Source organism: Ceratotherium simum, chromosome 16, assembly GCF_057802395.1.
Source record: "Ceratotherium simum simum isolate JZ-2026a chromosome 16, ASM5780239v1, whole genome shotgun sequence".
NCBI classification, from domain to species: Eukaryota; Metazoa; Chordata; class Mammalia; order Perissodactyla; family Rhinocerotidae; genus Ceratotherium; species Ceratotherium simum.
The window spans coordinates 8,895,730-8,907,809 of record NC_141915.1 but is presented as its reverse complement, the minus strand read 5'-3'; the positions used below and the strand labels follow the sequence as shown (position 1 = coordinate 8,907,809).

The following is a 12,080-nucleotide window of genomic DNA, read 5'->3' as shown; positions in this document are numbered from 1 at the left end:
AATTCCCAGTAAATTATCCTCTGTTCACGATCAGGCCATCCTGGGGCTTGGAGGAAACATTCTAATATTTTATTGGGTCTTTGCTAAGGATCATCTATGAAAAGTTACTTTAGGAAGGAGACATCTAGATGGAAATCTTGCCCCATCTTCCAGAGAGAAGGACCCCTATACTCTAGGGACAACACTCCAGGGGCAAAGAGCCTAGCCTAATTCCCAAAGCACCCTCTTGTCCTGGGCGCAATTCTTCTATGATACTGTGAATCTTGGTGCATCAATGCTGGGCTGTGGGACCAGCCCTGGGGGTGAGACTCACGGGGAGTTCTTCACTCATCAACGCTCTCTGGTCTCTGAGATGTGCCAGACAGCAGTCTAAGCTACCCTACACGGGTGTCAACAAAAATAGGGTGCATGCCTACACCATTAGTGGTCCTGGGCATGGAGCTGGGGGTTGGAGACCATAGCCGCCTGGCTTGGTGGTCATGTCTGCTCTTCCTCTGTGTTCAGGTGGAGCACCATGCCTTGCTGTCGACCTTGCAGCTGTTGTACACCGTGGGTTACTCCCTCTCCATTGTCTCCCTCTTCCTGGCTCTCACCCTCCTCTTGTTTCTTCGGTGAGTGGAACTTCTGCTGGCAAGTGTTGAGGCATGTACCCTGGAATTTGCTCATTGGCTACCTCTAAAAGGCAGTAGAAGACTGAGCTGGATGATGTCATGGCTCATCAGAGCTGGAAGGGATCTGAGAGAGTCTCCAGTCCACCCATCCCACTTTGCAGATGAAAGGGAAAGGTGATATCAGAGGTCCCGTGAGAGGCACGGAGTCACCCCGGGTCACAAAGCATAGCTAGAACTGGAATCTGGGACTCCTAACCCTGCTCTTGCCTCTTTTGGATTAGACAACCTCCCATAGATTAATCTCATTGGATTAGATAACACACATTACGATTACAGCCCATTCTCACCACAACTCAACCAAAGGCGTTATTTTTACAGAAGAGATTTAAGAAACTTTCCTAAAACAAATTAGTGAGTGGTAGAGCTGGGATTTTAATCCAGGACCCTCAAACTCCAATTAGCTATCAATTATTTGAGTGCTTCCTCTGTGCAAGACACCGTTCTAAGCACGTTACATGCATTAGGTCATTTAAGTCTCATCCTAATAAGAATTAAGATTAATTCTAATCCCAGGAGATTAGCATTATTATGATTATCCCCATTTTATAAGTGAGTTAACTGAAATATGGAGAGATGAAGTAACTTGCCCAGGATCACACAGCCAGGATCATAACTAAGCAGTCCAGAGCCTGAACATTCTCACTCCCTTATATGATGCTGTCTTTCAGAATCCAAGCCTGAGTGCATTTTACTAAATCACGTTTTTAGAAATCACCCAAGTGAGATATTTATAGACCTGCTAGGGAGCCCTCCAAGGCTGTCTCCCGGTCTCAGCCCCTTCAGGAACTTAACTGAGCATAACGTGGCAGAATTTGCATTTGACGTGGATGCGGGAAACCTGGGTGGGGACCCTGGGGATGTGGATGCTAGGTCCAGAGCAGCTTCCCACCGAGGCTCTGCTAGCTCCAGGTCTGGCCCTGTCTGATCCCTCAGTCCTAGGATGTCCTATGGCTCCTGGACCAGAGTCTTGACCATCTACCCAACTGGGAGAGCAATTCTTAAGCAACGGGAGAGTTCTACAGCCTGAGCGCACCACTATCCGTGACTTCCAGCATTCACCTCCCCAAGTCCCAGAACGACACCAGGAGAAAACAGCTGCCCAGCCCTACAGGAAAGAACTTTACCAGAGCCTGGGTCAACCAAGTGTCCATTTTGCCTTAGGTGCTGGGAAGAGCAAGACCCAGTTCTAGCCCTTGAGTAGCACCCAGTCTAGTTAGGGAGAAGGATGCATAAATCATGAAACACAAGGACCTGCCTCAAATCCTTTTTGGAAATAAAAAATAATAATAACAATAGCTCTAAAGGGAGGCAGGACGGAGTATGTGCTGCATAGGGGCACAGGCAGGGCTGTGAGGGTACAGTGATGGAAGAGGGTCCTTTTGACTAGAGAGACCGAGGACACACAGTTTTACATCAGCCAGTACAGAGGCTCCAGGTGGGTGAGGGAGAGGTAGTGAGAGCCGACATTTTCTGGGCAGTTGTGTGCCAGGTGCTGTGTGAGCACTTTTCACCCATTACCTGATTGAATCCTCCCGCAACCCTTTGAGGTGAGTGCTCTTGTTCTTACAGGCAGTAGAGCCTCGGAGAGCCATATTTTGGCTTCAGACTTTCTGGGTCCAAATCTCAGCTCTACTACTTAGAGTAGTAAGGGCTTTGGACAGCTGACCTAACCTTTCCGCCTCAACTCCCCCATTTGTAAAATCAGGACGATAACAGTACCTACCGTTCCAGTGGTTGTAAGGAGTAAGGATGCCCGTAAATACATCCACAGGTAAATGGCTTGGAACAGAGCCTGTCGAGTTAAACGTGTTATACAGGTGTTAGCTGCTGTTGTTCCCATTTTACAGTGAGGAAAGTGAGGCACAGAGAAGTAAGATCACAAACCCAGCCATCCAGCTCTGGAGCCTATGCTATGAACCTCTGCCCTTTAGTGACAGATACACAGGTGCCTCAGGCACAGACCTGTTGGTCTGAGCCATTCTCTCCTGAGGGAAGGCGCTCGGTTTTCTCCTTGCACAGAAAACTCCACTGCACACGCAACTACATCCACATGAACTTGTTTGCTTCTTTCATCCTGAGAGCCCTGGCCGTGCTGGTGAAGGATGTCGTCTTCCACAACTCTTACTCCAGGAGGCCCAACAACGAGGAGGAGTGGATGTCCTACGTGTCGGAAGTATGTTCTTCTTACCATCTGCCTTCCACCTGGTGGGTCAGGACTGGGAATCAGAGGGCATGAAGGTGGGGCTGGGGAGGGGAAGAGGGAGGGAAAGGGATGTCAGAGGCTTTCTGGTTAGAGACGTGTCATCTAACTTAAAAAAAACAGCCTCCAGAGAGAGAGACAGGTGAAGGAAATCAGCAGCCGAAGAGTTCTCTGCCGGAGCCCTTGCTTGGGAAATGTCTTCATCTGTAAATAAAAGAGCTGGACCAGATCAATCTTTTTTATTATTACTATTTTTTAAATCTGCAAAGCTTTTCCACATTGAAATCTGCATCTGTTGAGATGGTTTTTCCTTTATCCTGTTAATAATGAATGCAGTAACCTGTTAAACTAACCTTGCATTCTTGGAATAAATCCAACTAGGTTCTGATATATTATTCTTGCTCCTATATTGCTGGATTCCGTTTGCTAATACTGTGGATACTTTTAAAATTTCCTCCTTCACATTTGTGAGTAATTTTCTTTTCTCGTAATGCCTTTGTCAAGTTTTGGGATAAAGTTTATGCTGACCTCTTAAAACAAACCAGAGTTGTTCTCTCTTTATTTTCTGGAAGAATTTATTTAAGATGGGTATTATTTCTTCCTCAAATGTTTGACAGATTACACCAGTCAAGCCATTTGGGCCCAGAGCTTTCTTTATTGGAAGGCTTTTATTTATAGATTCATGATAACTCTTATTCAGATTTTCTATTTCTTCTGGTGTCAGCTGTAGTAATGTGTTTTTCTAGGAATTTGTCTACTTCATCTAACTTTTAAAATTATTGGCATAATATTGCTCATATTCTTTTAAGATCTTTTTAAGGTCTATTGCATCTAGAGTGGTATTCCTTTTTTCATTCATGATATTGATTATTTGTATCTTCACTCTCTATTTTCTTCCCTTGATCATCCTTGCTAAAGTTTCTCAATTTTATTGGACTTTTCAAAGAACAAACTTTTGGCATTGTTGATTCTCTTTATTTTATGTTCTCTATTTCATTAATACCTGCTTTTATCTTTATTATTTCCTCCCAAGTACTTTCTTTGGGTTTAATTTGCTGTTCTTTTTCTAACATTCTTGATATATTTAAGATAATTGATTTTATGCATTTTTCTCTTTAAAAAAGTGCATGTAAGGCTGTAAATTTCATTCTAGGCATGGTACTAGCTGGATACCACAAGTTTTGATACGCAGTATATTCCTTACATTCAATTCAGAAAAAAATTCTAATTTCTGATATCATTTCTTCTTTGATTCATGAATTATTTAGAAGTTTATTTCCTCATTTCCAATCTTATGAAGATTTTTTAGTTATTGATTTCTAGCTGAATTGAACTGAGATCAGAGAACACACCATTTAGTGTTTCCTTTATGGAAGTTGCTGATGATGAATTCTCTCTGTTTTTGTCTAAAAATGTCTTAATGTCAAGGAAGAGGCCAGGCTTTAAGCCCTACATGAAGCCCTGATTCACGTTTTGATATTGTTGCCAACTTTTCTGAGATGATCAGCAAGGGTTCGGGAGAGAGGAAAGTAAGGAGAGAGGGGTTGTGCGTGGGGAGGCCCTTCTCCACCCTCCTGGGGTCAAGACCCTGGGAAAGCCTGGACTCACCCTCGGGTGCTCTGTCCTCTGCAGATATCCACCTCCTGCCGCTCAGCCCAGGTTCTCCTGCACTACTTCGTGGGTGCCAATTACTCATGGCTGCTAGTTGAAGGCCTTTACCTCCACACGCTTCTGGAGCCCACGGTGCTTTCTGAAAGGCGGCTGTGGCCTAGATACCTGCTGGTGGGTTGGGGTGAGTGAACTGAACCCCCAGCCTTTTCTCCTGGGGACCCATCAGAATGTGGGAGCCCAAGAGAGCCTTTGATTGGAGACCCAACTAGTGAGAGGCTTCTGGAACAGATAATTCCTCAATGACAAAAGACTGAAGAGAGGGGTGTGTGTGTGTGTGTGTGTGTGTGCACTTATGTGTGCACACATATGCACAAGTGCTGTAGACTCAATGCACACATTCAAAAATTGAGAAGGTTTTTGGTAGAATCAGGTGACGTTCCTCCTACCCTGTCCTCAACTGTATTAGTCAGCTTAGGCTGCCATAACAAAATACCATAGACTGTGCGGCTTAAACAACAGACATTTATTTCTCACATTTCTGGAGGCTGAGAAGTTTGAGATCAGGGTGCCAGCATGTGAGATCAGGGTGCCAGCATGGTCACCTTCTGGTGAGGACCCTCTTCCTGGCTTGCAGACTGCTGCCTTCCTGCTGTAACCTCACAGGGTGAAGAGAGAGAAAGAGACAGCAAGATCTCTAGTCTCTTCTTATAAGGGCACTAATCCCATCATGATGACCCCACCCCACCTCATCCAAACCTAATTACCTCCAAAGGTCCCATCTCCAAATACCATCTCATTGGAGTTAGAGCTTAAATCTATGAATTTTGAGGGGACACAAACATTTAGTCCATAACGCCAAGTAAATCTTCAAGATGAGATCTGGAACCCCTGTTTGCGAGGTCTGGAGAATTTGAGGCTGCAGGATTCAGAGGAAATAACCTTGGCCTGCAATTCAAGAGGTTTCGGTCAATGTCTTTGGATTTACTCTAAGCTGCTTTGCAACCTGGAGCAAGTTGGTTGTCCTCTCTGCTTCTTGGTTTCTCTGACAGTAAGACAATGGATGGGTTCTGTGCCACCCTAGTTCATCCCAGCTCTCACAGTCCACAAGCTGTGTTGTTTGGGTTTTTATAAGTTTTGCCCAGCTATGCTTGGCCTATCAGGCTGGGGTGGGAGGCAGGCAGGTTTGGCAACCCAGCTCCTAACTACAATTCCCTATTTTCTCCCAGCCTTCCCAGTGCTGTTTGTTGTACCTTGGAGTATCGCCCGTGCACAGCTGGAGAACACAGGGTAGGTAATTCACCTGTTTTTACACTTCCATGAGCCAGTAATCCCTAGATATGCCCAAATATAAGGAAACACATCACTTTCCCAAAGAGAATATCCACCTCCCCTTCCATTTTGGCCATCTAGAATATACTTAAGAAGGTAGATAAAATAATCAAAAATCTTTTTTATAGTAATTAGTTTATTAATTGAGTTACACATGCAAATTAGCACAATGTAGTACAAAAATTGGCTGAATAGGTTATCAGAGACCCTGGGTATGTAAGGATATAGGTACAAGAATGGTTATTGCATCATCGGTCACTGTGGGGGTGGGTGCAAAAACAAACAGAAAACACCCTGAACATCCATCAATATGGGAATCATGAAACAAATTGTGGCATACCTGTATTGTGGAATACAATGAGACTCTTAAAAAAACAAGTTAGTTTTATGTCTTTTGACTTCCAGGAAGTGAATCTTGACAGCACGTTGTTAAGCCTGTTGCTGAATAATATATATCGTGTGATCCCATTTTTTTCCTCCAAATAGTCATCACCAAAAAATCCCCTATATAATTAAGAATTTATGTTCGTATGAACAAGGAGACAAATGTGGAAGGATACACACCAAGCTGTTAGCATTGAAGAGCACCTTACTGGTAAGAAAAGTAAACAGTACCATACTGCTAGGAAGGGATCTGAGTCTTCTCTTGCCCTCTCCCACTCTTCAGGAGAATGATGGGTGGAAAGTAAGTCTTGAGTGCAAGTATCCTTCTTCCAGAGGGCATGAAACTTTTACATTTAACCTCGTATCATGTTTAAGTCTTCTACTGCCTGCTCTCTGCCGTAGGTGCTGGGGAACCAATGGGAATAAGAAAATCTGGTGGATCATCCGAGGACCTATGCTGCTCTGTGTAATGGTAAGGGCCATCCCACCCACCCGTTTTCCTCTCTGAGCTGAGCTGTTGTGGAGGACCCCGCCCCCTTCCCTGCCACCCACCAAATTCTATGGCTCAGATCCCTTGAGAAGGAGGTGCTGAGCTGTGAGTAGGACCTGTTGAATGAGAAGAAACAAGTAAGAAACTTCTCCTTGTGCTCGTTCAAGACCTAAATTCAGGCTTGTACCACAATCCGCCTTCTCTCTGGGTCTTCAAACTATGTGTAGAAATCTGTAGTCATCTCAGTGGCCCCGTACGGAACGGCTGCAATGTGCACAAGACCCTGGGGGTAGAAGTGTCTTCAGTCATGGACGAACCCAGGGATAGCAAAGCCATTGGCTTGGATTTTAACACGATTAGCAGGAGGGACGGGAGACTAAGGAAGCTTCTTTTAGAGGAGGAAAACGTATAATCAATATTAACCCAAAGCTGAGATGGGGCTTAGAGTCAGGAGATGATGCTACCCTGAGACCTTGGGGAGGAAGGGCCCTTATTCCTCGTGGCCCAGAATTTTTGGGCTGAGGAGGGACTGCCTGCCCCAGAGTCATAAAGCTCTTTTAGATGATACTGTGTGAAAATGAAATCTGCCAAGGAAGCTCGAGGGAAGGGACAGGGAGTTAGCCAACAGTTGGAAGGGTTAGCAAGATCCCGGAAGGAGGCAGAAAGTCTTCCTCCCTAGACATAGGGCCATCATCTTTGGGTGCCCACCAACCAGGCACTGTGCTCTGTGCTCTGCCCTCTCTCTTCCCAAGGGGTTGCTGGGCATTCCTTTTTTGCTACTTTGTGTAAATAATCTGGCGTTTGTGGTTTCATGAAAGACTAAAGCTTGTTTTTAATAGAAGAATGTCAATATTTGTCAATAATAGAAGGCAACTCTCTGCCCAGACCTGAGTGTGACCAGGAGGGAAAAACATTCACAAAATTGGTGGGAAAACCACGACTGTGGAGATGCTCTTGATGATTCCGAGGCCTGTGTCACGTCTAGCCTGGACGGCGGCATGCGTGCTGCTGGTTACCTCCCCTCCAGTCCTTCCACACACAGCTGAGAGCGAGTACTCCATGAAGTCTGACCACACACATCCCAAGTGGGGCATCATAAGCTCTGCCTTACCCCACCCCATCTCTCACATCTCCACAGTCCTCGTTCTCCCCACTGCCCGCTGTGATCCCAGCACCTGCCTCCTGGCTTGGCATCTCCACTATTGCCCCGTAATATTTATTCAGCACCTCTTGCATACAGCTCCATTCCAAGCGCTTTCTGTATGTTAACTCATTTAATCTTCCCAAGACGCCCATGAGGTAGGTGTTATTATTATGTTTCCTTTATTGGTGAGGACACTGAGACGATGAGAAGTTACTTGCCAAAAGTCCCAGAGCCAATAAGTGGGGGTGCTGGATCTCAGCCCAAAGAGTCTGATTGTGTGACACTAGCACTCGTAGCCACAGCACCGTGCTGCTGCCCCCAAAAATGTTTATTGCCTCCAGCCCACCTGCCTGGAGTACTGACTGCCACGGGCTTTTCATGCATTAGTACTTTGCTTCGGACCCTCTCAGGTTTGAAACCCCTCCCTCCGCCATCTTATCCCCCTGTCCGCTGTACCTGAACACCCACCCTGTGAAGTAGAAATGGTCACACCAGCCTTTGTGTCCTTCCCAGATCCTGTACAGCTACAGCCCCAGCAATATTTTATTGCAAGTATTTGTCTAAAACCTGACTGCTGCCGCTGTAACCCTATGCTTTAATCGTCCTGGCAGCCAGCCCAAGCATATGGTGGGCCCTGCATAAACTTACTCAATGAACGCTTGTGACCCACACTTCCGGCACTGGAAGGTTCTGGCTGACCTGGCAGAATAAAGCGGGATGGAGGCCAGCAGGCCTTCCCTCGGGTGGAGTTCAGGCTCAATGCAGCTGGATCCCTACTGTGTACTCTGCAGTTTTCTAGAGGCTACATCAATGGTTCTCAATCTTGGTTGCTCTTGGAATCACCTGGATATCTTTAAAAATTCTTTTTGCATGAGTCTCACACCGAGAGATTGTATTTCACTGATCTCAAGTGTGGCCTCCGGATTCTAATGTGAGCCAGGGTTGAAGAGCATTTTGCTACACTCTCTCCTCGCTGCTCCAAGTGTGGTCACCTTAACGCTTGCTATAAATTCAGTTTCTCAGGCCCCATTCCAGACCTGCTGAATCAGAGCCTGCATTGTAACAGGATTCTCAAGTTTTGGGTGCACGTTAAAGTTCATGAAGCTCTTTGCCCACACACCAGTGGGTCTCAAAGCTGGCTGTGCATTAGAAACATCGTGGTGGCTCATACCCCAGAGGATTGCATCAGGAGTTCTGGAGATGGGGCTGGACAGTTGTAACTTTAAAAGCTCCTAAGAGATTCAAATGGACAGCCAGGGCTGGAGCCACTGCCCTGGACCTTGTTCCTTGGCTGTCCACGGCTGGCAGACCTATGCGCTAGTTTCTCCTGGTGCTTCCTAGTTCCTGGAGCCACATTTTCTCCTACCAGGACAAGACAATGTGCTTTATCTTCTCATTTTGGATAAAATGACCTTACGTGCTGTTGCTTCTACAACTCCAGTTGTGGCCAGCTACACAGAAATGGCCAGAGTCACCTTAGCTCACAGTGGCTCTTCATCCTTCCATCCACACCTTCTCTTCCTCTTGCTCGCCCCACCCACCAGATGACACCACCATCCATCTACCAGGTGCCCAAGCCAGAAACCTGGGTGCCCTCCTAGCTTCTGTCCTCTTCCTCCCTGCAACATCCACTCAGACTTCGAGTCTTGTTCGGACTTTCTCTGAAGATCTCTCCAAGCCGTCTCCTTCTCCCTAATCCACTGTCACTGATCTTCAGCCTTCTGGGGTTTCTTGTGCAAACTTCTACAAAAGCCTCCTATTTGGTCGGCTTTTTTCATTCTTGCCCCCGGCAATCCATCCTCTGTATCGTAGCCAGAGTGGTCTTCCTTGAGCAAAATTTGATTATGTCTCTCTTCTACATGTGACTCTTTAATGGGTCACTATTGCCCTCCGGCTTGTTTCCAAACTCCTCAGTATGGTAAGGATCATCATTCCCCTCCTGCCCATCCAACCACAAGCACGCCATGCTCTATTTATATGGAGAAACACACAGTTCCCCAAATCCATCCTGGTGTTTCACTCTTTCCATGCCTTTGCACACAGTCCCTCTGCCTGGAATGCCCATCTCGTGGCCCCACATCTGCCTGGTGAACTCTCTTCCTCCTTGAAGACTGAGCCTTTGGTAATCTCTCTATCCCTCAAATTAAGGAAAGTCAACAGGCATGCCTGGAAGGGACAATTTCACAATCATCCTCATGAAGGTCTTACTGAGGACATTGGTGAACTATTGTTGTCTGTGTCTACAGGGGAATGGACAAGAGGAAATGGGCTTGAATAGAAGTGAGAAAAATTCCCTAGGTCACAAGGAAGAACATCTGACTCTGAACTGGTAAAACATTGACATGGACCACAGAGAAAGGCTTTGGATTGTCCACCTCGATCAATTTCCAAAAGAGGAATCTGTCCTGAAGAATGGGGAATGGAACCTGTTGCCTTCACAACCCGCCCAGCTCTAGGATTCTAGGATTCTGTCCACTGGTCTCAGGGCTCCCTGGAGAGTGAGAGTTATGTGTCCTACCAGACATGAAAGGGAACAAACGTGCAGTGACATGGAGGGAGTCCACCTGGGAGTCAGGAGCCTGGGCTTCATCACTAGCTTGTGGTGTGCCCTCGAGCCAAGCAAGTTGACCTCTCTGGGCTTCTGTTTGCTCATCTGTAAAATCAGAGTTGGACTAGACCAGTGGCTCTCAACTGACGGTGACTCTGCCCCCGGGGACATTTGGCCATGTCTGGAAACATTTTTAATTGTCACAGCTGGGGTGGGGGTGCTACTGGCATCTAGTGGGTAGAGGCCGGAGATGCTGCTCAACATCCTACAATGCACAGAACAGCCTCCACAACAAAGAATTATCCCATCTCAAATGTCAGTAGTGCTGAGGTTGAGGAACCCTGGACTAGACAGTGGCTGCACAGAAGAGCAACTAGGGAGATTTAAGAAAAATTTAAAAAGCCAGCCTGGACTCCACCCCTGATTGATGGAAACGGAACTTCTGCCATGTCGGGCTTCCTCAGCACTGGAATCGTATTCATTCGCTCTCTTCCACTTTCATTTAACAGTTATTGAGCACATTCTTTGTGCTTGCCTTGGTTCTTTCAGGGGAAAAAATGGCACATATCCCCATAGCTTCTGCCCTGAGGGAATTCAGAGTCTAATAGTTATCATTCTGAGACTCCTCAGACCATGACTGAGCCAATATCTGCCTTCAGGTTTGGTCATGACCACACATTGTAATAAATATACCCAGCTGCACTGATCTGAGTAGATATAACCCCAACTCCAAAATAGAATTCCTTGAACCACAGCGTGGAAGGAGCCTGGGTCCCTGAATGACTGCATGGAGCAGAGCTCCCTCTACTGCACTAGATTATTTCATAAGCAAAAAATAAGCCTTTATTGTGTTAAGGAAAAAAAAAGGAATTTCCTGACCTCACATATTTTCTAGTTAAATTGAAGTACTAAGAAGTAACAAAATAGTCAAAATCTTGCTGGTAGCATTTGGCATTTGAGGGCATTTCACAATCTTCTTTCATCTTGGCCAAATTTGAGGGCGGGGCCTATTTTCTGGAGTTTGGAGCTGAGGCTTCCAGGAAATGACAGTTATGCATGGTGAACAGAGCAATGGGAACAAGGCGAGTCTCTCATCCAAAAGTCAGGCTCGCTGGTGAGCATCCCCAGTTATCAAAGCTGGGCTTCTCCCACTGCCCAGACCGGGTCTGCATTTGCTGATCAGCATCTGGGTTGATGTGAATGTACGCTGTGCTGGATTTCCAGACATATCAGCTGCCTCCATCTACTGCTCTCTTGATTCCCTATGTTTCAGAAATGACCATATGTAACAACCTGAAGAATCCAGATGCTCTTTCAGTCTTTCACCAGGCATAGAAATTGGAGAACTTCCATCTCCTTCAGGATATGAGACTTCACTACTTAAATTAACTGGTTACCCTGGAGTGTACATTTAGAATAGAACCATATTAGAACATGGTATATTCTTGTATTCTAGTCTCTCCTGTTCCTGGTAAGAAATCCATAGAGCCTTGATTAATCCAACACTTCAAGGACAGCCTTACAAAATAACTAAAATGTGCAAGATTGTTCTATCCATATCCTGATTCCTCCAGTTAACAGATCAACTAGATTGAACATCCAGTTGAATGGCTTTTTGAGCCAATGAATTGAACGAACCATCTATTGACTTTATGAAGTTATAAAGTCAAATGCTTTCATCCACTCTTATTGAATCTTCTCTG

The 12,080-nt window shown here is 45.8% G+C and overlaps 1 protein-coding gene across 2 annotated transcripts in view; it reads left to right on the top strand.

Annotated features, from left to right (window-relative positions):
* The window catches only part of GLP2R (glucagon like peptide 2 receptor), a 59,876-nt gene that overhangs the window by 27,465 nt on the left and 20,331 nt on the right, over positions 1-12,080 (top strand). For both annotated transcript variants that reach the window (XM_004433063.3, XM_087440169.1), the window contains exons 5-9: positions 505-611; positions 2,691-2,844; positions 4,504-4,663; positions 5,709-5,769; positions 6,598-6,667. In XM_004433063.3, coding sequence (XP_004433120.2) covers positions 505-611; positions 2,691-2,844; positions 4,504-4,663; positions 5,709-5,769; positions 6,598-6,667 — 552 coding nt within the window. The remainder of the gene's footprint in view (positions 1-504; positions 612-2,690; positions 2,845-4,503; positions 4,664-5,708; positions 5,770-6,597; positions 6,668-12,080) is intronic.